The 26,412-nt window shown below is 42.3% G+C and overlaps 1 protein-coding gene and 1 non-coding gene across 2 annotated transcripts in view; one reads left to right on the forward strand and one right to left on the reverse strand.

Annotated features, from left to right (window-relative positions):
* Positions 1 to 26,412, reverse strand: part of GNA14 (G protein subunit alpha 14) — a 154,934-nt gene that overhangs the window by 9,517 nt on the left and 119,005 nt on the right. The window contains exon 3 of the mRNA XM_006918454.3: positions 1,565 to 1,719. Coding sequence (XP_006918516.1) covers positions 1,565 to 1,719 — 155 coding nt within the window. The remainder of the gene's footprint in view (positions 1 to 1,564; positions 1,720 to 26,412) is intronic.
* LOC112485097 lies at positions 8,307 to 8,425 on the forward strand. The gene has a single exon (XR_003048356.1). It is a non-coding gene; the product is annotated as a 5S ribosomal RNA (ribosomal RNA).

A 26,412-nucleotide genomic window follows, 5' to 3' on the forward strand; every position in this document is an offset into this window, starting at 1 on the left:
CATCAAGTTTTTTTGAAATGAATGCCTGTCCAAATAAGCAGATAGGACTAGCAGAACAGATGGCGACCAGTGACCTGGACCAAGGAAATGCACAAGTACATCAAGTCCCACCAGTTCCAGAGGAGGAGTAACTGTCTAGGTTCATTTTCTCTGCTGTAACTCTGTCCACCACCCTGCCCCTCCCCACGTTCCTCTCAAACTTGCCCCAGTTTTCAAGGCTCCGCCAAATTTTAAAGCAGTTCCAGTGGATCATTTCCAAATGGGCCTACGTTAAGAGCCTCAGCCACTCCCCAGGGCCTTCACAGAAGCAAATGACACTAGGCTGTCTCAGAGACAGGCCTTGGCCAACTTGGAGGGTGGGGCAGGAGAACTGTCCCTGGCTCCCCAGCTGTCAAAGACAGTCTGCCTTTCTCCTTGGGACACTGCTACCCTTCAGGCACTTTTCTGTGGGACTTCTTTTATTTCCTTTTTCTGTTTTGCACCTAAATGTTCCTGAACTTGGATTGGTTGTGCCAACCAGGATTAAAGGATTAAACACTCAGCCTGGGACAAAAGCCAAGGGGAGGTCCAGTGAAACTGAGGGTAGGATTCCAGTTTCCTTTCCTGCTCACTTTTCACTGCCTGTCCAGATGATGGAGTGAATCACCCACCCACTCCAGCTTGGAAGGCAATGACTGCACCTGAAGGGAAGGGGACGTCTTCAGAAGGGATTTCGGGGCCCTCAGAAGATGGAAGATGACATGGTCCAAGGGAGGAAAGAGCTGAGCTGCAGAGGGAGGACTCATCATCCTCTTTTCGAGAACTATGATTAAACTATTTGCCCAGCGATCTGGCTGATGGAGGCACAGCCCCAGGAAATTCTTAAGAAAATAAAACTTGTGATCTCCCTGGAAGAGTTTGCATGCAGGACCATATATTTCTCTTTCTTTAAAAGGTAACTTACTTAAAACTAGAGCTTTGTGGATCGAAATATAGTGTATGAGCATTTGCAAGTTATTAATAAACAAAGGGCACCAGGACTGAGTTTCTACGGGCAATGGGCCGGGAGAGCTTCTCTTGCCCACTAGAGGGCAGCACAAGATCAGCCACCGATGGGGCCTAGTGCATTGCGCCTAAACTCTGATTTTAGATTTTAGGATAATTGGACCTGGAATCTACTGATCAGGAAACCAGAAGGCAGAGGGATATAGAGAGGAGGAAAGTAGAAGCCAAAAGCAGATGTAGTCCTTGTCAGATCATTTCGGCACTCCAAATGAGATCAGTTCTACCAAAGGAACCCCACATTTGATTTACTTTCTCATTGAAAAGAAGCACAGAGGCTTAGGACATGGTGAGGAAAGGCAGCTATGGGCAGGGAGAGAGACCTGGGATCCACAGGGGGACTGAAGGTTTTAGGAGGTGGGAAGAGATGCACCAAGAAGATGGGGATACAGACTAGCGGGAAGGAGGTGGTGTTGCCACTAGAAGCAGCTCCTTTCTCCCCATTGAAAAGCATCTCTTAAGAATATGTAGCATGCTTGCCCGAAAGCCCCTTGGGCAGCCGTGCCCGGGGCTCTGTACTCACTATTTGGCAGAGTCTGACAGCTGGTATTCCCTCCTCCTGTCATAACACTCCTGGATTCCTGGGTCCAGCCACAGCTGCTTGATGGCCTCCACCTGGTCCCTGGAGAGCGCAACGATTTTGTCCACTTCTACTTCTCTGATTATCTGGGCGTTTTCCTACTCAAAGGAAAGAGAACCTTTCCTTAGTCATAGGAAAGGAAGCTAACCCTGACTCGGGGATAAGACTTGCCCTGGTTCATGGATTAGGAAAGATCCCCCTAGGTGTTGAGGGTGTGGTATGTGCCCTCTGCAGGGCTGCTCACAGCCAAGCCCCTCAGCTGCAGCCATGTTGCGTGGAGATGATGTATCTGTAAGTCGGTGGACAGAACTACAGGACACAACACCTATGGCTTTCAGCCCTAGCCATACCCCGGGACCAGTTTCACCAGCATTCGACACCCCGTAGTGAATAGAGAAACACTGGAAGAGTGATCATCATGGTACTAACGAACTTTACTTCCTCATTACTCATTTGAATATCTGCATAGCCAATGGAGCAATTTAAAAATAACTGTTATTGTCAGTGGGAATCCAAGGATGGGGTGGTAGAAGTGGGTGGAAGCAATGAGGGATGGATTTTTTTTTTAACTTTTTTAAAAATTAAGTTTGTGGAGTAACATTGGTTAATACGATTATATAATTTTCAGGTGTACATTATAATTTCACATCTGTATATTCTATTGTGTGTTTACTACCCAAAGTCCAGTTTCCTTCAGCTATAATATATTCGATCCCCTTTACTCACTTCATCCTCCCCCTACCCCTTTATATTTGACCCTCTTTACCCCATACCCTATATTTGACCCCCTCGCTTCTACCTCCCCGCTCCTCACCCACCCCTTACCCTCTGGTAACCACTAGTCTACAGACCATGTCCATGAGTCTCCATTTGTCCTGTTCATTTGTTGCTTTTAGGTTTATATCCCACATATAAGTGATATCATGTGATTTTCAACTTTTTCTATCTGGCTTATTTTGCTTAGCGTGATCGAGAGTGGATTTTCTTTAGAGCAGGGGTCCTCAACCTCTGTGGCACAGATCGGTACTGGTCCATGCCTGTTAGGAACCGGGCCGCACAGCAGGAGGTGAGTGGCAGGTGAGCGAGCAAAGCTTCATCTGTATTTGCAGCTGCCCCCTAGAGCTAGCATCACTGCCTCAGCTCCACCTCAGATCATCATCAGGTATACATTAGATTCTCATAGGAGCACCAGTCCCCGGTGCCAAAAAGGTTGGGGACTGCTGCTTCAGGGGATTGAAAAACAATAGTAACCAACTGATCGCCAGTCTGCTTTTTCCTCTCTCCATTATTAAAAAAAATTTTTTTTAATAGGCTTTTTTAAAGCAGTTTTAGGTTTTCAGCAAAACTGAGCACAAAGTACAGAGTTCTCACACAGTCTGTTTTTTAATTATCACGTGTCACTGATAAAACTCCCACTGGGAGAACCACTCCCATTGCAACCTCACCCTCCCATGCCACTGATTGCTATACTGTTATTTATTATTACCATCATTAATAAATAATTATTGCTCTAATACTATTGCCATATTATTTCAGTAATTAAGATCATTATTACTGCAATTATTACTATTATAGCACTTACCATTTACTGTCCGCTTAAATGTGCCAAGGGTTCTACATGCACTATCTCGTTTAATCAATGGAAGGCTAAGACAAGACCAGAAATCTTTCCAGACATTAGCAAATGAAAATGATAAGGCTGGCCTGCATCTACAACACATCCATGTGTTGGTCCCGGAAACTCAGCATCTCATCCTTGGCTGCAAGAGATTCCTGCCACAAGAGACAGGAGCCTGGCCTTTTCTTTGCTCTCCCATCTTGCCACATCTCACAGCAATTACATCACGCAGAGCTGGCTATTCACTTGCAGCCATGAGTCAGTAAAGGATCCATTTGACAGCTATGATCTCCTCAAGTACATATGGTACCCCCTACGAAGTTGTTCTTACCTTTCATTGCTCATTCTCATTAATAGTCCAACAAGAAGCCAGAGAATAGAGAGATCTAGATTCACCTGTCTCGAGCACAACCAAGTGCTGTCATGAGATCAGCATGACTTCGTACCACATCCGTCACAAGAGCAGATATAAACTCTTCCCCTAGACTGCGGATCGTCAGGCAGGTAGATTCTCAAACAAGATCAAGGCAGAGTGGTTTAGTGGAAAGTGTCCTGGATGGGGGAATCGAGACTCTGAGTTCTAAGTAGTGCACTTGGGACTTTTAAGGATCTCACCAAGCTACCTGCCTCAGCATCCTCATTTGTAAAAGGAGCCAGTGATTTTCAGAAGAACCCAAATGTAAGTAGAATTAGCCTTATTATTGTATCAGGTACTTAATATTTGTTTGCAAAACAGGACACACTGATGGCTCTTAAGCCATGATTTCTAACCCTGCCCACTGGCACATTTCTGCACCATCTGCTCTATTCTCAGCCAGAGAGAATAATAAATGAAGAACCTGGACAGTTTTTTTTTTTTTTTTTTTGTGGAAAAGGGGACTGTCTCCCACTTCCTCTCCTCCTCTCACCACTTTTCCTCTTCCCAAAAGGATCAGATGGTCTCTCCTCACCCCGTGCTTAACTCTACCCTCTAAATTTAAAGCATATGTTTTCCTCTCTGTCTTCGTGACAAGTCAAGAAATGCCACAAGAGCAGAGCCATTGTCATTGTTCCATATATCCCAGAACCTGGGGCAGTGTCTAGCAAATACCAGGTGCCCATCTATTGATGTAGGCACCCAATTTGTAGCATTCATAAAAATGTATCTGACAGAAAATAAATACCAGGTGCCCATCTATTGATATAGGCACTCAATAAACATTTGTAGCATTCATAAAAATGTATCTGACAGAAAATCACAAGGAAATAACAGCAAAAGGATGCTAGGGTAGGACAGAAGCCTCTGCTGGTCACAGAGCACAGGAGCACGGGACAGGAAAGTCTCTCAGAGGAGAAAACGCTCTGGTGACTCATGGCCAATTTGTCTTTTTCACTCTGTCCCTGGAGGCAGTCAGCATCTTTGCTTTTTAGGTGACTGCCTCTTAATCTGCTCTCCTAAATTTAACTATTAAATTCAGCTTAACTGCTAAGAGATAGTGCTGTAAGAATCAACAAGGGTGTTACAAATATTTCAACCTTTTCTCCTCACAAATGCGCTGTAGGATTGTACTCTGCAGTGAATGAAATGTAAGCAGAAACAACATTTATCCCTTTTAGGAAGAAACTTTAGTCACTCAGGAAGCCTGGCTGATGGAGGCTGCATTTTTATCTCATGACAATCACCACATCGGATGAAAGGGAATGTCGTAAATTACTCACTAGCTCTTTAATGAGTAGAGACCCCCGCACTACATATTGCATATGTAGCCTGAGTGAGAAATCAACTTTTATGGTGTTAAGCTGAACTTTGGGGGCAATTTGTTACTGCAGCATAAGCTGCTCCATCCTGACTGACACATGTTGCAATGGATAAACCCAGCATTTGGCTCTTCCAATAGACAGAAAAAGTGGATCCCAGTCAAATATCACAGAGGAATGCAGGCTTCTACATACACTGCCGGGGAATGGAATTTGGGGAAAGACATAGACCTAAGCTTTCAGCCAAGAAAGACATTTTGTTCAACCAAGTGGAGAGACTTAGGGAAGTGGGGATCTCACTTGAAGGAAGAAGAGAACTCAGTCTCCTCGGAAAACCAACAAAGGGACTAGGGTTTGGAACAGACTGAACTCAAAGGGCCCAAAGTATTCCAGTTTTGAGGTTTCCTGATAAGCTCTCCCACTTATCAAGATCATTTTTTAACTTCTGATTTAAAATAATTTAAGACATAAAAATGTGGAGAAAATAGTACAAGAGTTCCTCTACGCCTTTCAAGATTGCCCAAATGTTAATCTGCTGCCTTGATTTATCATTCATCCTTTCTCCCTCCAAGTGTGTGTGTGTACACATGCACATACTTTTTTTCTGAAATATTTGTCAGGAAGTTGCAGGCACAGTGCCTCTTTAAGATTTCACTGTGATTTCCTTAAAAACAAGGATATTCGCTTATGTAATCACAGTGTAATGTTGACAAATCAGGAAAATCACATTGACACAATACAGTAATCTTCAGACATTATCCAAAATTTGCCAATTTTCCTATTAGTGTCCTTTATCTGCCCAATGTTGGATCACATAATGCTGTTGTCTCTTTAGTCTCCATTTATCTGAAAAGTTTCTGCAGTCGGAGAAGTTGCTCTTGTCACTCTGATCGAGAATGGCCTGACAAGGATATGTTCTTTAGTCACACGTCATCATAAGGATAGCTTAGTAGAGTGGCACAGCCAAGATCCAGAGAATGTTCTAGGGACAATTACTATGAAGAGAAGGGAGGAATGAGGAAGAGAATGACCTGTTTTTTAAATAAATTTTACTGAAATATGAGATGAATGACTTTTGTGGAGCAGGTTCTTGAACATCATCATTTAGGTCAACGTCATTTCATTATTACATTGATGAGATGATGTTGGAACTTAACTCCTGTTTTTATCAATTAGCCTATGGTAAAATTGGTTTTGTTACACGTCATTTCACTTGAAGTCTCAGAACCTATAGGCAACGTTAAGTGAAGACTTACTGTACACTGTTAACAATGTGGGGTTTGGGACATATTCTCCTCTGACCGGCTAAATCGTGTCATACACAGAAGCATGGGCATTTTGATGGGCCTTTCAAACTACCTCTACAGTGTGCACCCTCTAAGAGCAGGAGGCCCCTTATACAATGTGGGGACAGTTTTGTGTCATTTAAGACTGGGTTCTTCATCTCATGAAAATAGGGGAAGAAAAGTTGTAAGAGAATCAGGTTTGGGGACATGTGACTTGGGTTGGGGACATGCTATGTCTGAGGTGGACAACATTAAAGTGTTGGAAAATGGGTCTGTAGTTCACGGGAGAGTCGTAGGCAAGAGGAGCATATTGAATTGAAATCACCGAACACTCCGCTTCATTCAAAACAAAGAAAACTCACAAAGGAGTAAAGATTACAGGAGCGAATTCAGCAGATACACAAACATAACCAGTTTCTCAAACACTGACCTATGTGGCTTTTCCTATTTTCCTTTCTCAAACAAAACCACCATTTTTGCTGCTCTGAAAGAGGAACACGGAAAACAGATGTCCCGCATGTGTGTTTCGCTCAGAAATTCCCAGGGCGACAGTGAAAGGAGCTGCTCATGAAGTGGCGCCTTGCTGGTTTTACACATGGATCCACGGTTGCCTGGGTGACAGATCCTGTCAAGCCCAGCAAGCCCCTCTGGCTGGAATCCAGAGCCCAGCGGGCAGCCGAGTTCTCCACCAGATCCTCACTGGGAAAGACTCCCCCCACTCCCTACACCCCGTTAACCACCCAGGGCATCAGGGCCCGGAGCTTTCTCTCCAAAACTGACTTTCTCACTGACTCAGGGAGATTCTTCCCCAATGAGGGAGCCCGTTCTTATTCTTGCATCGGATATTTAAGCGTTTTCATTCATTAACATTTTAGGTGATAAAAAAAATGAATTTATAATAGTTCAAGCATCTACTGTCTGTCATATGTAATACCTATGAACTTCGCAAGCTTTGTGAAAACAAGTGAGATTAAAATAAAATATGATTAAAAATGTAAGTTCCCTGTAACAGTATTTCTGACTTTTGTACAATCACCCCTACTTTTTTTTAACATCTACATCAAGATCCAGAATTACACTACCTATCCTATTAAACAAAAATTATGAAGTAAAATTACAGTGTTCCATAATCATCACCTTTTAAAGCATCTAAAACATTATAAAGAAAATGCTAGTCAACCATGCTAAAGAAAGCAGCTTTCTCTACAGAAAATGAACGAGGAACTTCTGCTTCTGGTAAAGGAAGACTAGGAAATTTGGATCAACTCTTCTAAGGACAGCTAAAATGGTGGACAAAATGTTTTCAAAAATATGCTAAAAAATATCGGAAAACTAATGAAATAGTAAATAATTGCTGGGCCAGAATATAAGAAACGATGGCATGCAAGGAGGTGAAACTGGCTGTGGGAAGCCTTTCTCTCTGGGGGTTCTGCTTATTCTGGAAGGGGTGCTTGTGAGGTTGAGCAGCTCCTCTTTCAACAGCACAAGGCTAGGATGCTAGGGATTGAAGTTTAAGGGTCAGCAAGAGCAAAAAGCCCTTAGAAGTCCTCTGGACTGGAATCCCAAAGAGCAGCCCTTTGGGGGTTGCAATTTAGCTTGGAATCATCACAATCTCAGAACTGAATATCCCCAGCACCTAGCAGAAGAAAGGAAATTCCTTTTTGGAGTTTGGATTATAACATCTTTCCCATCCTCAAATTATTGGTGGTCAGCACTCCAATAAAAATAACCAAGCATAATAAGAAATGGCAACTCCCAAAAAAGGCAACGAGTAAAAAGATGGAAAAAGATATACCATGTAAACACTAACCCAAAGGAAGCTGGAGTCTCTCTATTAATATAAAGTAGATGTGAATTTTTATTTATCAACAATAGCTCAATAAAGATGAAAAACATAGACTTCATGGTTAAAACAGCTAGAGATAGGGAGATATTTCAAGTGACAAAAAGATTTGGAAAGACAATAGTTATAAAGTTCTATGAGGCTAATAACATAGGCTCAAAATCTATAGAGCAAAATTTCTTAGATCTAAATGGCAGAATAGTCTATGGTCATGCCACCCTGAACAAGCTCGATCCCGTCTGATCTCAGAAGCTAAGCAGGGTCGGGCCTGATTAGTACTTGGATGGGAGACCACCTAGGAAGACCAGGTGCTATAGGCATAAAAAATAAAAATAAGGGATTGTAAGCTGACAAGATCCTTGCAATCTGTGAGGTCAACCAAGGGTTGCCTCACCTAAAATAAACAAACAAATAAAATTTTAAGAATAAAATAAATAAAAATAAATGGCAGAATAGACAAATCTTTACCTTACAGGAAATGTCAATGTAACCCTCAGTAACTGATAGAATAAAGAAACAATATTCAGCAAAGATACAGACGATTCAAACATCATGATCAGCAATTTGACCTTACCAACACATGTAGAGCCCAATATTCAAAATAACTAGAAAGATACTGTTTTCAAGCACATCTAGAATATTTACAAAAGTGACCATTTACTTATCAAGGTTTCATGTAAAAACCTTGCGGTTTTCCAGCTTCTTTTACTCAGACTCCAGATTCTTTAGGGGCACATTTACTATTGGCCACCGTGCCACCAGCCCACTCCACTCACAATGCAAGCTTCTGAATACTGAACCACAGGTCTACAGCCACCCAGGTTTCTCCTGGTAGAAAGGCAATCTTCCACTACACTCAGAAAGGAAAGTAGTTTTTTCTAACCCAATTCAAGATTCAAAAGAAATCTTTATTTCTACTCCAATATTTGTCCTCTTCCTCCTCATCTTTCCTCCAACAAACAGAATTCACTGGTCACAAAGTGTTGGCATGAAAGGCCAAGTTACTTTATCTTTTCCTCTCAGTCAAAAACTTCAGTGGATTTCGCCAAAAGAGTTCTTTCCAATGGCTCCTGCAAAAAATTACTTTGGCACACACATCTGTAGCTACAATGAGTATTAATAATGCAACTGAGAGATGGAAGCTGTGGCTTTGTACTATGTCGATTTGGCTGAGATGTAACGACATTTCCCAGAACTCCCTCCCCTGAATAGTTCTGAGTTAGGGTTGGTGACCAGAGAAATTTTTTTTTTTTTTTTTACATTTAGGGAATTTGTTTTTCACATTTTAATTTTAATTTTATTTTCCCCAGTCTTATTGAGAAATAATTGGCATACATCCCTATATAAGCTTAAGGCATACAGTGTAATGGTTTGATTTAAGTATGTCGTGAAATGATTTCTACAATAGGTTCAGCTAACATTCTTTTCACACAATAGAAATTTTGAAGAGATTTGGGAATCAGAGGTGAAACAGTGGCCACTGCGTTCTGAAGGTCAGAGCCCTGCTTCGGTTTGCACTGTGGCTGATCTTCTGGCCAGTGTCACTGACATGGGGCAAAATCTGTGCCCTTGGCAGCCTCAGCTCCTGCCTGGATCTTCTCCTTCAGCCTCGCCATGTCCTGGGGCAAACGCACATGCAGTTCCATGTCCAAGATGCCAGCTGCTTCTACAAGTCACCCGCGCTTTCACAAAGAGCTGGTGAAAGACATGTGCAGTTCCAGTTTGTCCCTGTGGAGTCTGTTTTGCCTTCACGGGTTCTGGGTTTTTTCTGCGGCTCCAGTTTGTCTTTGCTCTGCCTGCTTCATATCCAGCTTTCCCCTTGTCAGCCCTACTGACCAAACCACTAGAAGGCAGAGGCAAAAGCCTCCCAAATTCTTCACATTTCCAACAATTATATACAGTGCACTCCCTACAATAAACCCATATCCCATATCATTCCAAGCAACTCGGATTTCCTGATCAAACCCAAATTGATACATAGGACCCTCCCTTCTGGTCCGTTCAATTCCATATAGGGGTAAAATCCCTTATAACCTTAGGCCCAGGTGGTAGTAGCAGCTTAACTTTCATTTGGGGTGACCTAATGTCCCCAAGTCAGCTGGGCACAGTCAGCCAGACTTAGTCATCATTCAATGCACTGTATCTTAAACCTGTTCCATGCATCTAGATCCAGGACTGGTATCTGAAATTATAAGTAGGACCATGGCCCTGACCTTGAAATTTCAGAATGACACCTATGCCTTTTAGTGGGATTTACATCAGATCCACACACAAATGCTAAGAGATCAAAGAAAGGGAGGAATTTCAACTGGGAGATGAGTAAGGGGATGGGCCAAGATTTCCTACCAGAGGCGGTCTGATGTTTGCAAGGAGAGAGGGCCTGCTTCTCCACTTCTCACGTTCATTTATTTGGATTCCTGACTGTTCTTATGAAAGATGGCAGTGCGAAAGGGCAGGGGCCAGATCAGCTCTTGGCTATAACATCTTTCACATACATTCCTTCCTCTGAGATGCTTTGAGAAGCACCTGAACTTCCTTAGGTCCCAAAGTATCTGAACGTATTCAAGGTATAATTTACCAATAGCACCTGATAGCCAACCCCTTCTGTGACCATACCCTCAAAAAAGGAATAATGGAAGCTACTACTCAGAAAATCATTTGTTTTAGGCCACTTTAACTGTACACATCCTGAGGCCATGTAATATGGTCATGTGACACAAGGAGATGAGACTTTCTGTCTTTGTCACCATCTTGTTCCTCTCATTCCTCCTCTAATCAAAGAGTTCTGTTAGTATTTTAGCATATCAAAATTTTGTTATGAAAGATAGTTCAAATTAGCAAGAGGAAGATCTCTTTTGTGCCTGTGCCTCTCTGCAGAATGTGCTGGGAGGACTGGCAGGGTCTATGCCAGGACCCACCTAGGTCCTCCCCAGATAAAGCCAGGAATGGCTGTGGGGCCCTGATGTTACAAAGGTAGAACCTGCAAGGAAAGAAGAGCAGACAAAGAGGAGAGACCAGAGAGGCAGGGCTGGGGGAAGCTCCTGCACCAAAAGATAACCCCATACCCTACCCTCCTCCCAGGAAAAGTAATAAATGCTTTGCTCCTCCTGTTGGCTTCCTATAGCATCAAAATCAGCTATAAGAGATCTTGTTCTATTTTTGGCATTAGACTGTGCCTATGGCCTCTTTCAGACAATGAGGCATAACTAAAGGCTTACAATTATAAAAAGCACTAGCAAGTCTCAATTCAAAGATGGGTTGGTTCCAACTATTTATTGATAAAGTTGGTTATTAGAAGCTCAAAGTGTTTTCTCATTAAGATAGAGTCTGTTATGGGTCCACCAAATCCTGTTTTAGTTTCCTCTGGGCCCACAGGTTGTGCTATATTTCCTGGCAAGACGTGCAGTCAGGTGGGATCAAGTAACTGAATTCTGAGACATGGAGTTCAGGCTGAAGTGAGGCATACCACTACCAAGACTGGCCTCCAAAACCTCCCATGCAATTCTCCTCCATTCTTACTTTTCCCATTTCTCAACTGCAAAGAGAAGACAATGAGGGCCAAGAGGAAGGGAGCCTCAAGGTGAAATGAACCTGGATCCCTCAAGGACTACGTGGAGCATAGCCCACCATGACCATCTCATATAGGACTGAGATGGATGTAACTAAGAAATATTTTGCTAAGCCCCTGAAATTTTGGTGTTGACTTATTACACAAGCTATCATATTTCACTTAAGAGAGAGAGAGAGAAACAACATTAGGATGGGGAGGTCCTAGGCTAGCTCAGAAGAAACAACAGAGAGAAACATTAGGATGGGGAGGTCCTAGGCTAGCTCAGAAAAACGGCAGAGACGAACCATTGTACTGAAGGCATGAGGCCATATCTGGGTACAAGAGTTAATGTGGTTCATGTACAATTTTATAAAAAGTCACTTATCTTGTTTCCTCATTTCTGCTCTCCCTTATCCTACCTTCCACTGGCTTTCTCTTCAAGGTCCAAGTTTCTCAGACCCAAACTGCACCACCACTTCCTATACACACATTTTCCAAGAGTATGAGCACCAAAATCTCTTCATTTCCCTTCTCCCCAATCAAAAACCACAGGTTCGCTAAGCAGGAGGCTAACAGCTTAGATAGAATGGCTCTGTGCTCATATTTTTCAGTTTCTTTGTCTATATCTGGGCCCAAACAGTATTATTAGAGAGGACAGTCTAATGACCCAAAATTTCAGTGTTTTAACACAGAGATATTTATTTTACACTCCTTCCTAGTCCAATATGTGTCGAGGGTGAAGGTGGGGAAGACTCTACTCCATATAGTTATCCAGAGACCCAGGCTCCCTCATCAAGTGGCTTCTCCATCTCCCAGGGCCCGGGAGCCCTGCACTGGATTATCTGTTGGCAAGGAGGGAGGAGGGCATGGAGCAGTTGCCTGGACATATTACAGGCCAGATCTGAACATAGCAGACTTCATTTCTGGACACACAGTTCATTGGCCAGAACTAGTCACAAGGCACACCTGAGTGCAGAGCAAGCTAGGAAATGTGGTCCTCCTGTGCTCAGGTGGAAAGTGGAACAGGATTTGGTGAATCCCTAGCATTGTCACTGCCACTCACAGATTCTCAAGGTCTCTTCTCTTCACCACAATGACCTCTAAGGGGTATATGGTGCCTTTGCGTGCTTTTGTACAGATCAGGATAAACCACAAGCATGGGAGCACAGCCACGCCCTGCCATATTGTCCAGCTGATCTCACAACTATAACAGCAGCATCCAGTTGTTGCAACAGAGCCCGTATGGTCCACAAAGCCTAGAATGCTTACTCTGACCCTTTACAGAAAATGTCTGCCGAGCTCTGGAATAAATGGATAATTTCTCATTAAATGTGGCCAAGTAGAACACTGCTGTAACTTGAACTCCTTCATTCATTGAATCAGTGGGTGTGTAATCATGGAGCACCCACTCTTTGCCAGGCACAACGCTAGGTACAAGACTACGGCTACGGAAAAACTTCGTCTTTATGCTCAAGTGTTCAGTTTTTACGGGAATGGTGGTAACAGGTATAGAAAGCATGGAAAAGAATCCTCAAAAACATGTTCAATTAGGTAAAAAGCAAGAGAACTCCACCTAAGTAAATCTCCCCAACTCTTCAGAATTTTCAAAAGTCAATGCCCAGAATCAGCATGGATTGTGGACCTGCCCTAAGACTGGAAGCACACAGTAAAATTAAAGAAAAACACCATCCAGTGGGCAAAGCTGAAATTGTTTGATTTAGACCTTGTCACAAAATTTGAGAATGTTCCCACTTCTTTTTTTCCTTCACTATTTCCTTATTAAGCAGGCCATTTTATTACGTCCTAAGGTATAATATTACATTATCTGTTTTTATAAAGTCTACACTGTGACACCAGGTGGAGACCAACACCAGATGTTTCCAGAGCCCCTGATATGCAAGACAGCAGGCTGGCCGTGGAGAAGGGGGAAGGAAAGGCCCCATATTCTTCCTGGGGCACTGCCGACCTTCGAGAGAAGCCACTGGAGTCGGGGGAGACTCGTTAAGGCAACTCCAAAAATATCTTTCCACCCACTCCTGTAAAACAGGTTTTCTATTCAAATAAAAGCGAAGACAAGGAAATGCTAGATTCAAGAGTTATTTTAGTAACACCAGCCAGACAGGTACATCCAAGGCTGAGCTGAAGGACAAACATTAAGAATAAAGTTCTTCTCATGGCACTGAGCCAGAGCCTTATCTGGATGCCTGTCTTATTAAAGGCCACCTGAGGCCCTGGCTTAATTCTAAAAACTCCATGTGTGTGCCTCACACTGATTCACACACCGCTCCTACCTACCCAAAGAAGAACATCAGAAACAGTAGAGAACACAGAAAAGCAGTGAGACTGAGTGGTCCTGGACAGATTGGAAGCTGGGGCTGGGCAGAGGGACCTTCTGTATTCGGTGGCCCCTAGCATCCTCAAAGCATTTGTCCCAGGGATGGCAAGATTCTGGGACTTTGGAATTCTGTTTTCCGGCTGGTGAAATTGAATGAATTGCCCTGTCTCCACCTAGGATTCTTCATGATCATCGGTCTTGAGTCTTGATTTACAATGGGATATACCAAGGCAAGATGAGGTGTGCTTCTCCCTTCTAAAGATTTCCGTTCATGGGGCTACAGTTAGCCCAGAAAACATAAAGTGCTCAGCACAGTACACAGTACGCAGTAAACTCCCAATAAATGGCAGCCCTGACCCACTTCCCCATGCCTTCCTAAATTCCTGTTTATGTGACACCTAAATATAAGAAGACACACAGGTTGGTCCTCATTCTTCATGGATTCCATGTCTGCAAATTCACCTACTCACTAAAATTTGTTTGCAGTCCCCAGATTAAAACTCACAGTCCTTTCACAGCTATTTACAGACATGCACAGAGCCGCAAAAATCTTGAATTTCCTGACACCCATGTTCCTGGCTGAGGCGGAGCAAGGAGAGGCTTTGCCTTCTCATTTCAGCTCTCATACTATAAACAAGTGTCTTTTTCATGGTCTATTGGTGCCATGTTTTTGGCATTTTTGTTCTTTTTCTTGGTGATTTTGCTGTTTAAAATGGCCCCCGGTGCAGTGCTGAAGTGTTCCTAAGTCAAGTAGGCTGGGATGAGCCTTACAAAATAAATATGTTAGAGAAGCTTCCTTTAGGCCTGAGGGAACTCAGGATATAATTTCAGCTCATCTATCAATAAGGAGCTCTGGATAAATCTGTCGGACTCTGAGGCCTCAGTTTCCTCATTGGTAAAATGAATTGAGAGGGTAGTAGGTCATCTTTTCAGTATTAGCATTCTACAGTGCTGAAGAATGTATTCTTTCATTAGCAGACTTTATAAAGAGTTCATCTTGTGGACACACTTCTTTCAAAGTATTAAGGAAAATGCACCGACCATAATTACTTTTTCGAGAGAGCCCAAAAGCAATCATTGTTATTTCCAAGGGAGGATGAATGAATGAATTATACCCAGCTGCAGATGTAAAGGATTGCCATCATTCAAGTACAAGGAACACACAGCACAGAACCACAAAGGATGAGGGGTCTTTTCTGCTCCTGGGACCCAGGATCAAGGCTATTCTGAGGTGCCCCTAAAAATCATCAGCACGACCAACATGTCAGCCTATCTTTCTCTTGTGTGTGATGTATCCTCAAAAAAAAAAAAAAAAAACAGGAAGATGGCCTCACAGGCAGTGATATCACCCCAAATTGTTTTCCCTCTGTCATCACACATTCATCAGCAACCATGAAGGCTCTGGACCTCAGATTATTCCACCTCAGATGGAACGTGCCACGATGCTGCGAAAGCACTCAGCCACTATTCCACGCAATAACGCAAGGTTCTCTGCGTAAAGAGGTGACTAAGGAGACCTGCTGGGATAAGAGCAAAGTGCCTCTCTACTCAAGCATCTCAAAGTTGTACAGACATTTAAACCAGTTTCATACTCCCTGTCAAAAAATCCTGACTGAGCATATCTCGGTGGTAGATACTAGATATTTGTTTAAAGAACTGGACATGGTCTCTTAAAGTCCCCAGAGTCCAGGAAAGCAGACTGTGTGCTTACTACTTGCTAGGTCAAGCGGGGTCCCAGGGGAGGTAGATATAAATCTACAGAGCCTGACTTGAGAGCCACAATCCAGTAAGAGGCAAAAGCCAGTACACATCTGATTGCAGCACTGTTTGATCCAAAATCCTTGAGAAATATCCTGGTTTTGTTAGCAGTTGTGGGATCGATATCTAGTCAAATAATAAGTCTCAGATGGCCTCAGGATTCAGAAGTCACCTGCTAACTGGACAAACGAAGCATACGGATTTCCTTTAAGTGGCAATAAAGAATATCTGCACTATAGACTCTGGCGGAGAATTTAGCAGTAATGTCTCTGCTGTCTGACTCTTATCAAATGTTGAAACAAGTGATATTTATGGATGTTTTTTTCTGAATTACATATAGCCTAGCTATGCCTTTGTCAGCATTTCCCAGAATGCTATACTATATAGAACATGATGTGACAAAATGTTATAAGTATACTGAAAAAAAATTTCCTTGTCCAAATAAGCTTAAGACATGGTCTGAGTCACCCAAGTTTTTTTTAAACCGTAGGACTTCTCAGAAGTGTGTATGTGTATGTGTGTGTGTGTGTGTGTGCGCGCGCGTGCGCGCACACACACGCACATGTGCCTAGAATGATAGCTTGGCACATCAATATTATTTGAATGAATTAGTGTTAGATGAAAATCTTTACATTTAGTCAATAATAATAAAATATATTAAATCAAGAAGCAATGTGCCTAACAGGATATATATCATGAAAATATGTAAATGTACACACCAAATTCTTAAACATTCGATTGCTTAGAATGAGAATGCACATAAGGATGATAGAAAATAAACCCTAGATCTACAACAGGGCTCCCTCAATAAATGCAGCATTTAGTGATACCTTAGTGAACTGAGCAAACAGCCATAACAAGCCTGTAGCAACCACAACAAACAGAAAAATATTAAGTAGAGATGCCAAACAGAGCACACAATCTTTAACATGCTCATTTTTATTATGAGTTTCCAAAGAGGGGATTTAGGATACACTACTTGCCAAACTCGTATAGCTTAAGTGGCAGCTGGGGCCCGATTTTCTTAGAGTATGACTGGCTCAGACTCCAGCTGATTCCATAGCTTGTGAAAGTAAGAAGCTCCTCTGTAATTTCTGCTAATTCCTCAGGGTTAAACCTTCATGGTTCATTATCTGTTCTCATTTGCACAGGCACAAAGCTCAGCCTCTCCATTCCTTACAAAGAGCATCCAATCTGTTCAAAATCTTGGGTTTCACAAGGAAGGGTGATACTGTACAGCCTTCTACTATCGCAGCTGTTCTGCCCCCACATCCATCTCGACTTCATCAGCCCTCTTTCCTGAAGCTTTAGAGTTTAGGGGCTCCTAATTCTTTACCTTCTCTGATGAGTGATTTCCCCTTTCATCTATCACTCAGACAAAAAGGACAAGTGCTCAGATAATACCCCAAATTTATAAGCCCGTCCCTACTTCTGTGAACTCCCTTTGCTTTTGAGTGGTCCACCACTCATTCTCCCTCATTCTGGTTACCATTGGACTTGAGGGAACCACCTTATGGATCTTGACAGTTCTATTAATTCAGGTGTCCTCTCTCCTGTGGCTAAATGCCAGGCTGCTTGCTCACACTTCGCTGAGACTGTGAACCTTGAGCAGAGTTATGTGATAATAGTGGGGACGAGGGAAAGGAACATATGAAATTCTTTTATTTTGATGGCAATGGAGCCATAAGGGCTTGTCTTGGTAATGAGGCCCAGGAGTTTCCAGGTTCCTGTCCATTCAGAGACTGTTTCTTCAGCCTTCTCCTTGATGCCCTGACCTCTGCTATTGTCTTTCCATAAACTCTCTTCTGCATGCATTATCCAGCTTATTTCTGTTGATTACAACCAAAAACCTGACTTCTTGCCCCATCAATAGAACAAAGACTTTTACTTTAATGTAAACAGTCAAGGTCTGCAATAGATTTTTCTCTCTTTTTTTTTTTCATGGCACATCTATTAACATCTCCGTGTATGTGTGTTATATTATGTTTAGTTTGGGAAAGTCGCTAGGTGTTCTAGGCTTTATCTCTGAATCTATCCAAAGGCTATGACTTCACCTATATCATCTCTATTAGTTTTCTATGGCTGCATGACAAACTGCCACAAACTAAGCAGCTTAGAACAATCTTCCTTTATTGTATCTCACAGTTCCCGCAGGTCAGAAGCCCAGGCATGGTACAAGTGAGTTCTCTGCTCAGGGTCTCACAGGACGGAAATCAAGGTATTTGCTGGGCTGCACTGTCATCTGGAGCTCAGCATCCTCTTCCAAGTTCATTAAGATTGTTGGCAGAATTTGGTTTCTCATGGTTGTAGGACTGAGGTCCTAGCTTTCTTGCTGGCTGTCTCCTGAAAGTCACTCTTCGCTACTAAAGACTGCTTTCAGGTCCTAGCCACCTGGCCCTCTCACGATACGGCAGCTACTTCTTCAAGACTAGCAAGAGAATCTTCCTACCTCTAGATTTCTAAAGGGCTTATTAGATCAGGCCACTCAAAATAAACTGGGGACTTTAATTACATCTAGAAAACCCTTTCACCTTTGCCTCATTACATAATCTAATCATGGAATGACATCCACCATGGCCCCGCCCACACTCAAGGGGAAGGGATTATGTGGGGCATGGACGCCAGGGAGTGTGAACCTTGGGTGCCATCTTGGAATTCTGCCTACTACATGGTCTTATTCCTAGTTCTGGGGAGCATAATTGCCTTTTACTATTTCCTTGGCTTATAATAAAGGAATGCCTATGACATGTTATATAAGGCTGTTGGAGTTACTGTCTCTAACATCAGTTAGCATTTGCTATAGGACACCTCACATAAGAAATATGTATTTTTGGAATTAAGAACCAAGAATAATTATGCTTCTTTGAGAGAGTAGTAGGTTTTGCTTTGTGGTCCATAGGAATCATATAAATCAACCTGACTTTTTCACTTTAGCTAGTGGGAAGCTCAGAAACAAATACATCCATAATATATAACACACAAATATAACAACATTTCGATCAATGGTGAACTGCATGTATCATGGTGCTCCCATAAGATTATAATGGAGCTGAAAAATTCCTCACCTAAGTGACATTTTAGCTGTCATAACACCATAGCTTAATGCATTATTTACATTTGTGGTGATGCTGTTGTAAATAAACCTACTGTGCTACCAGTCATATAAAAATATAGCACATACAATTACGTACAGTGCATAATACTTGATAATGATAAAACTATCACTATCATAATGATAAGACTATGTTACTGGTTTATATAGTTACTCTACTATACTTTTATTATTATTTTAGATTGTACTCTTTCTACTTACAAAAAAACATTTGCCATAAAACAGTGTTCTGTATTACACAGGCAGCCACCTCATACATCCCGTGTTTACTGAGTCTCTTGATTGCATTTTCTCTTGTGCTTGATTTAATCTCATGTTATTTTATAAACTTACTGTAGCCTAAGTGTACAATGTTTATAAAGTCTACAGCAGTGTACAGTAGAGTCCTAGGCCTTCGCATTCACTCATCACTCACTCACTGACTCACCCAGAGCAACTTCTAGTCCTGCAAGCTCCATTCACGCTAAGTGCCCTATACAGGTATACCGTTTTTCATACTATATTTTTAATGTTTAGATGTGTTTAGGTACACAAATATCACTGTGTTACAAATGCCTACAGTATTCAGTACAGTAACATGCTGTATAGGTTTGTAGCCAAGGAGGCATAGGCCGTACGATAGCCTAGGTGTGCATGTAGTAAGCTATATGACTTGGGTTTGTGTAAAAGTGCTCTAATACTTGCATAATGACAAAATCACTTAATGCATCTCTCAGAGAATATCGGTGTCATTAAACAGCATGTGACTATATGTGACTAGGCCCATGTAACTCAGCAGAAGTTTACGAATACCTGTGTCCTACAATAACTGTATTCTTCTTTCCCCACAGCCTCACTTTTATCTTGACTCAAAATTTTTCTTGCCCTGAGTTTTTTTAAGGTAGGTATTTTTATAAATAACTTCCAAGAAATAGGGCATAAATATAAATGAACAATTATAACAGCTAGTGTAAACTGAGCCATTACTATGTGATAACCTTGCATAAACATTATCTCATTTGGGCATTTACAACAACCCTGTGAAACTGGATACTTTAAATATCCTGCTTGAACAGATGAGGAAACTGAGGCTTAGAGAGGTAAAGAGGTAGCAGTGGTGAAGCAGCCTTTCAAGCCCCAGGTGTGCCTGATCTCAGAGCCTATGAAGTCAACCACCATGCTCAACCGACTCTGAAACATTTACATTTTAAAGGGAGGAAGGAGTAGGGATAGTAGCTGCCTATGAAACCCTCCAGCCTAGAAAGATATCATACATGAGGGCCAGAAGAATTGTACTCTGCACACCTTGCCTGCCTACTGCTCTTCTACAAGGTAAAATGAACTTCTTTGAAATACAGAATTCAGCAGCCATGCCGTCTCAAAATAAAGGAGGAAAGGGGCCTTCAGAGATAAAAAAAAGGGCTTAGAAGTAAGTAAGCTTTTTCCATGGTGGATTGCAAATAGGGGTAAGAGAGCATCTGACACCAAGCCCCAAGCACGACGTGACTGTTTCTGTAGAGAAGACTTCCAGGTTTACACCATGCAACTGAGTAAAATGTGTTCTTCTTAAAACAGAATATAGAAGACCAGAGTTAGAAATACATGTTCTGAAGGCACACCATTGATGCTAGCCCATGTATTCTTTAATCTTTACTCTAAAGCATATCATGTATATAATAAACAGTCCTTAAAGTCAGTAATTGTTGGTGGTAGTTTATATAAAATCATTATCCACGTGATGTTTATAGAAAATTAAGCATCACTAATGAGTTCAAATATTTACCTAGGCCCATAAATAGCCATGACTGGGGAGTGCCCAGTATAAGGTTCACACCACTATGATTCATGGTGCCACCTAGTGACAACTTCCCTGATTGCAAGTCCACTGATAGCAAGACTCTCCATGGTCTTTGCTTTATACCCAACACATATAAAGTTTCAGTTAGAATCACATGATCTGGATGTTACCATGAAGTCCATCCTAGAGTGAATAATATCTACATAAGGACCTAAATATTCTCATTCTTTGAAAGAGATCAAGAGAGTAAGAGTAAAAGACAGAATTTAGTGGAAGGCACATCTTTGCTGTCTGCTGCTACTTTTAAAGATAGTAGACTATTAACCACTTGGAAGACAGTGGCTTATAAATTCAAATTTTACTAGTATGTCCTTTGAAGTGTATAAAATTGACAACAGGGGTTAAGTTGCTTCCCCTTGTCATAAAGTAAACAATTGGTAAGGGAAATGAGCCCTTTTGGCCTGTCCCTGAGCTGTCCATATTACTTCCTCGATGCTGTAGCAGCCACTTCTGTACAGTGGACAGGCAAGGTCCTTCCAGAGAGTGAAAAAGGCCCCAAGCAGGCAGCCACTTTCCCTTGCATACAAGGAGCTGCATGAGGTTGTCTTACTCTTTGCACCAAATTTAACATCATGTTTCAGGTGCTTGTGTTTTTCATTGTCATGGCTTCCATTTCAAGTGCACTGCAGTAGTTTGCCTTCCACATTGAAGCTTCTCTTTCCCAAAATAAAAAATTGCCACACAACTTCCAGAGAATCACCCAGCAACCTTCCTTGCTCTGGATTGTGTGTGTGTGTGTGTGTGTGTGTTTCACTTTTTCCATTCTTCTCAATAGTTTGAAAAACTCTTCAGCACACTACAACAAATATTTGGGTCATAGCTTGCTTTAATGATGTGGTTTCGAAATGGTGGTTTTAATCTTGGATGTATATTTGGTTGTTGTTTTCTTTTTGCAGTGAGAACCCACAGGCACGTCTGCCTACGAGTGGCATTAGGAGAGTAGGGTACCCCAGGTTCTCAAGGGCTCCCTTATCCTTGGCTCTGCTGAAGGCCATTCTAGCACCATCCCCCACAGTGTAATCCTTTTTAAAATAATTTTTAAATTTTCAATTACAGTTGACATATAATATATTAGTTTCAGGTGTACAACAGAGTGATGAGACATTTATATAACTTACAAAGTGATCACTCTGATAAGTCTAATACCCATCTGACACTATCCATAGTTAGTATAGTATTATTCAAAGGAAACCAAAACATCATATCAAAAAGATATATGCAGCCCTATGTTCACTGCAGCATCACTTACAATGGCCAAGATATGGAAGTAATCTAAGTGTCCACTGATAGACAATTGGATAAAGAAAATGTGGTATATATATATATATACAATGGAAAAAGGAATGAAATCTTGCCATTCGAGACACCATGGATAGACCTAGAGGGTATCATGCTAAGTGAAATAAGTGAGACCCACCTTGCAATCTTCAGAGCATATGTCCTAGGCTCTCTCTAGATGGGATTGTGGAAGAGAGGCAACTGCCTCTAGGGGACACCAGACTGGTCCATATTGTCCTTTCTCAGCCATTACCAACTTCTCTGTAGGTTGACACCAGGTCCAAATGCACAGCTTTGAAGGGGGAAAAGGAGTCTCCCAGGGATTCCATGTGTCCTGAGGGTGATGCAGGAGCTGTGGGTACTTTGTTTTGGTATCATTTGTGACAGAGCAGAGTAATGGGCTAGGGATAGATTCACCATGTTTGCACAAGCCTGTAGTGTTTCCAATGGGTCGCAGACTGGTAGAAAGAGACCCTACAACTAGGTTCTAGATTTAATAGCCCTGATATCTAAGTTTCATCAGAATATGATTACCAAGTCAAAATAGAAGATGCCCAGTTAAGTCTGATTTTCATATACAAAACAAATAGTATAAAGATTTTTTAGTATAAGGATGCCTCATGCATTTGAAGAGAACTTCTGCTGAAGTATCTTTGCAATTTACTGTTATTTTACTGTAGCAAAGGCACCAAAGAAATCTGAGTGCTTCTCTATCAGGGAGCGTTTCTCAACATCGGGGGCATTTCGTTGGCTTTTGGAGCAAATTTGGCATTAACAAGGCTACCTACCTCCTCAAGGAGAGAAGGCAGAAATCAGTGCCCATTTGTCTCTAAATGTTGTCTCTGCTTTGCCTCCCAGTATTCTAGAAAGTCCACTTATCTGCAGGACAGAAGCTCTTCTTATCGCAAGCTGGAGAGGATCAACTTTTGTCCCTCTCATCCAATACTCCAGGCCCACCTCCTCACAGAATTCTTTCTGTCCCCAAAGTAAGTACCCTTCCCCATCGCCCTCCATCCCTCACATATGATAAGAAGCAAGGAACATGCACAACAATATGAATGTATTTAACTTTACTGAGTCGTGCACTTAAAAATGGTTATAATGATAATTTTATGTTATGTATGTTTTATAACAATTCAAGAAGAGAAAAAGTAAAGAACAGAGGAGTTGTCATACTATGAGATGCTTATAGTGCAACATAAGCCTGTAGTGCCCTGAGTGCCCTCTTGACTGCAGAATCCAGTCAGTGATATGTGCCCTCACTTCCTACTATTTGCCTCCACATGTGTGCTCTTCACTTCACCTGGGAGCCAACCCATGGCCTTTCCTGCTTCCATGATGGGTCCCCATGTGGCTCTCCCCCCACAGATGGCCCCACCCACCATCTCCTACCAGAGGAGACTTCACAGCTCTCAGCCACTCATCTCTAAGGTCCCACCCACAAACTCTTTCCTAAGCTTACGACCATCAATCCAACTTGTGGAAGTGGCTGGGCTCATGATTTCTCCTGCTATTTATGGAATATTAGCAATGTCTGAATCTCAACAATTCTTTTTCTTAATGTCAAATCACCTTCTCAGTAGCCAAGCATAATAACGTGTCCTTATTCAACTCCAAACTCCCCTGACTTACAGGTACAAAGCTCTCATAACCATGGGGCCCACGAAGTGCCTTTTTTATCCTCCTGGCTTCTTGTGGCAGCTCTCTGCCAGGAGTCTCCATGCCCTGTCCTGTCCCCCATCTCACAGTGGCCCAGGCTGAGCGGACCTGCTCACTGAGATGTTTTTAATCCCAGGAGGCCACCAATGACTCACTTGGGAGAACCTACTGTAGCACCTACATCTCTGTGCCAGGGGCGCTCCCTGCACCTCTACTGAACAAGTTCATTCCTTCTCTGCTTTCATTTCCCTATCATGCGTCCCCACTCTGCAAATCATCAGAAAGCTCCACCAAATTTCAGCCCACCTCAAAATGTGACCTTATTTGGAAACAGTGTCTTTATAGATGTAATTATGGTTAGGATAGAGATGAGAACATACAGAATTATGTGGACCTGAATCCAATAAGAGGTCTTATAAGAGACAGAAAAGGACGCATTGACAAACGTGGAAGAAGGCAATGGAAAGATGGGGACAGAGACTGGAGTGAGTGTCTACAAGCCAAGGAATGACAAGGACTTCTGAGGACTAGCAGGAGATAGAAGAGAGGCATGGAACGGATTCTCCCTCGGAGCCTCCAGAAGGCACCAACCCTGCCAACGCCTTGATTTCCGACCATTAGCTCTCCTCCTCGGGCATGTGCTCAGCCAAACTGACCGGGCAGCTGTGCCTTAGTTGGGCAGTTCTTTTTTTCTGCAAGCTCACCTACACTCAGTCTGGTCACTGGAATACTGGCAATGGTCCTCCGGCAGTGAAAGGCACAGAGACTCCTGCTGTCAGCTCCCTCATGAAATAGCTGGATAAAATCTCTCTACGGGTTCCCTGGCCTTCCTTCCATTCTCCCCACTTTGGTTAGGAAAGATTTAGCTTACCCTTTCTGCAGCCTCTCTCAGCCTTTCAAGATTCAGGGAGAACAGGCAGCTTCAAACTTCTCCCCAAGAGCCAAAGATCCCCAAACACCATTCTCCCTCCTGAGGTCACTTGAAGGTGACTTCAGCCTCATGCCCACCTCTTAGCCCTCCGGTAGCTGCAACATAAGGGTATTACATAGCTTGGAGTTGGAAGCACGGGGCAAGAGATTAGACTTTAGAAGACTGAGCTCTTATCTCGATCCTCTGCTGCTAGCACAAAACACGTCATTTCAGGATCCAGAGTTATATTCATTCTCCATTAGACTTTAGAGCAAATGGCAGTAGAACAAAGGAATCATAAAACTCTCATGAAGACTCATTTACTCTCTGGATGAGAAACAATGCTGTGGATCCTCATCATAATCAGACACAGCAACAGTACATCCGAAACAGCTGCCACGATTTGGTCAAAGCCAAAAATTCTCCATTCAAGATACCCAAGACCCATGGCTGCTAATGAAAACAGTTTGGAATCAGTTAATGACATTAAAAAAAAAGGCTGCATTATAGGTGGACTGGTCAGTTCTAAGGCAGATGCTGACCTTTGTATTAGACTGTCTCTCTGTGTGGCACAGGAAAGGACCAAGGGGATTAAATCACAGTAAATGGGCCTTTATCCTTAACCTTTAGTTTTTAATTCCAGCCAAATATTTCTGTCATTTAAAAGTGTGATTAGCTTTTAGATAAGTACTTTTTCCCCCTTCAGCTGAGAACATATGTAGTTTCTTAACGAATATCAAAAGCAACTAGAAATGTCTTAAAAAATCATTATTTGGTATCCATCTCAGGAGCGGGTGGTGGTAGAACAACGCCAGATTCAACAGGCCAATACTCTCTGAGCCCTGAACAAGGCCAAGATTCTCAGGATCAGGGAGCATCTTGGAAGCTGGACCGAACCAGTCAAAGTGAATGGCTAAAATTCCTGAGAAATGCTAGGGTCATTCTGGCTTCACGCGGGTGAAAGTGCACGCATGGATTCCTCTCTTTTATACAACTGCTTTTTATATCAGCAAAGAGAAGACAGAAAAAAGAAATATATATTAATTTTTTTTTATCGTTACCTAATTACCTTTACTGGAACTGTGTGTGTGGTGTGTGTGTGTGTGTGTGTGTGTGTATGTGTGTGTGTGTGTGTGTGTATTTGAATTACTGTCTGTGTCCCTATCTTTCAGCCTGAAGAACTTCTTTTAGTATTTCTTTTAAGGAAGGCCAGCTAGCCATGAATTCTTTCAGTTTTTTTTGTTTTGTTTTGTTTTGTTTTTTAAATTTGAGGGAGTCTTTACTTCTCTTTCATTCTTAAACCAACTTTGTTCAGATATAACTCACATACCGTGCAATTCACCCATGGAAAATGTACAATTCAATGGCTTTTAGAATAGTCAAGGAGTTGTGCAACCATCACCATAATCAATTAGAACATTTTTATCACCCCCAGAAGAAACCCAGTGCCCATTAGCAGTCTGTCATGGGCTGAACTCTGACTCCCAAAAGGATACATTGAAGTATTAAACACTGGTACCTGTGAATGTGACTTATTTGGAAATAAGATCTTTGCAGATGTCACCAAGTTAAGATGAGGCCATTAATAGATTTGACTAATATTCTTTTAGGAGAAGGAAAATTTAGACACAGACACACAGACACAGACACACAACACACACACACACACACACACACACACAGAACACCATGGGAAGACAGAGACAGACGCAGAGGGAAGATGGAGGTCAAAATTGGAGTTATGCTGCCGCAAGTGTGGGAATGCCTAGGAATGCCAGAAGCTGAAAGGGGCAAAGAAGAATCCTTCCCTACAGGTGTTGGAGGGATTATGGCCCTACCGGCACCTTGATTTTGTACTTGTAGACTCC

Source organism: Pteropus alecto, unplaced genomic scaffold, assembly GCF_000325575.1.
Source record: "Pteropus alecto unplaced genomic scaffold, ASM32557v1 scaffold95, whole genome shotgun sequence".
NCBI lineage: Eukaryota > Metazoa > Chordata > Mammalia > Chiroptera > Pteropodidae > Pteropus > Pteropus alecto.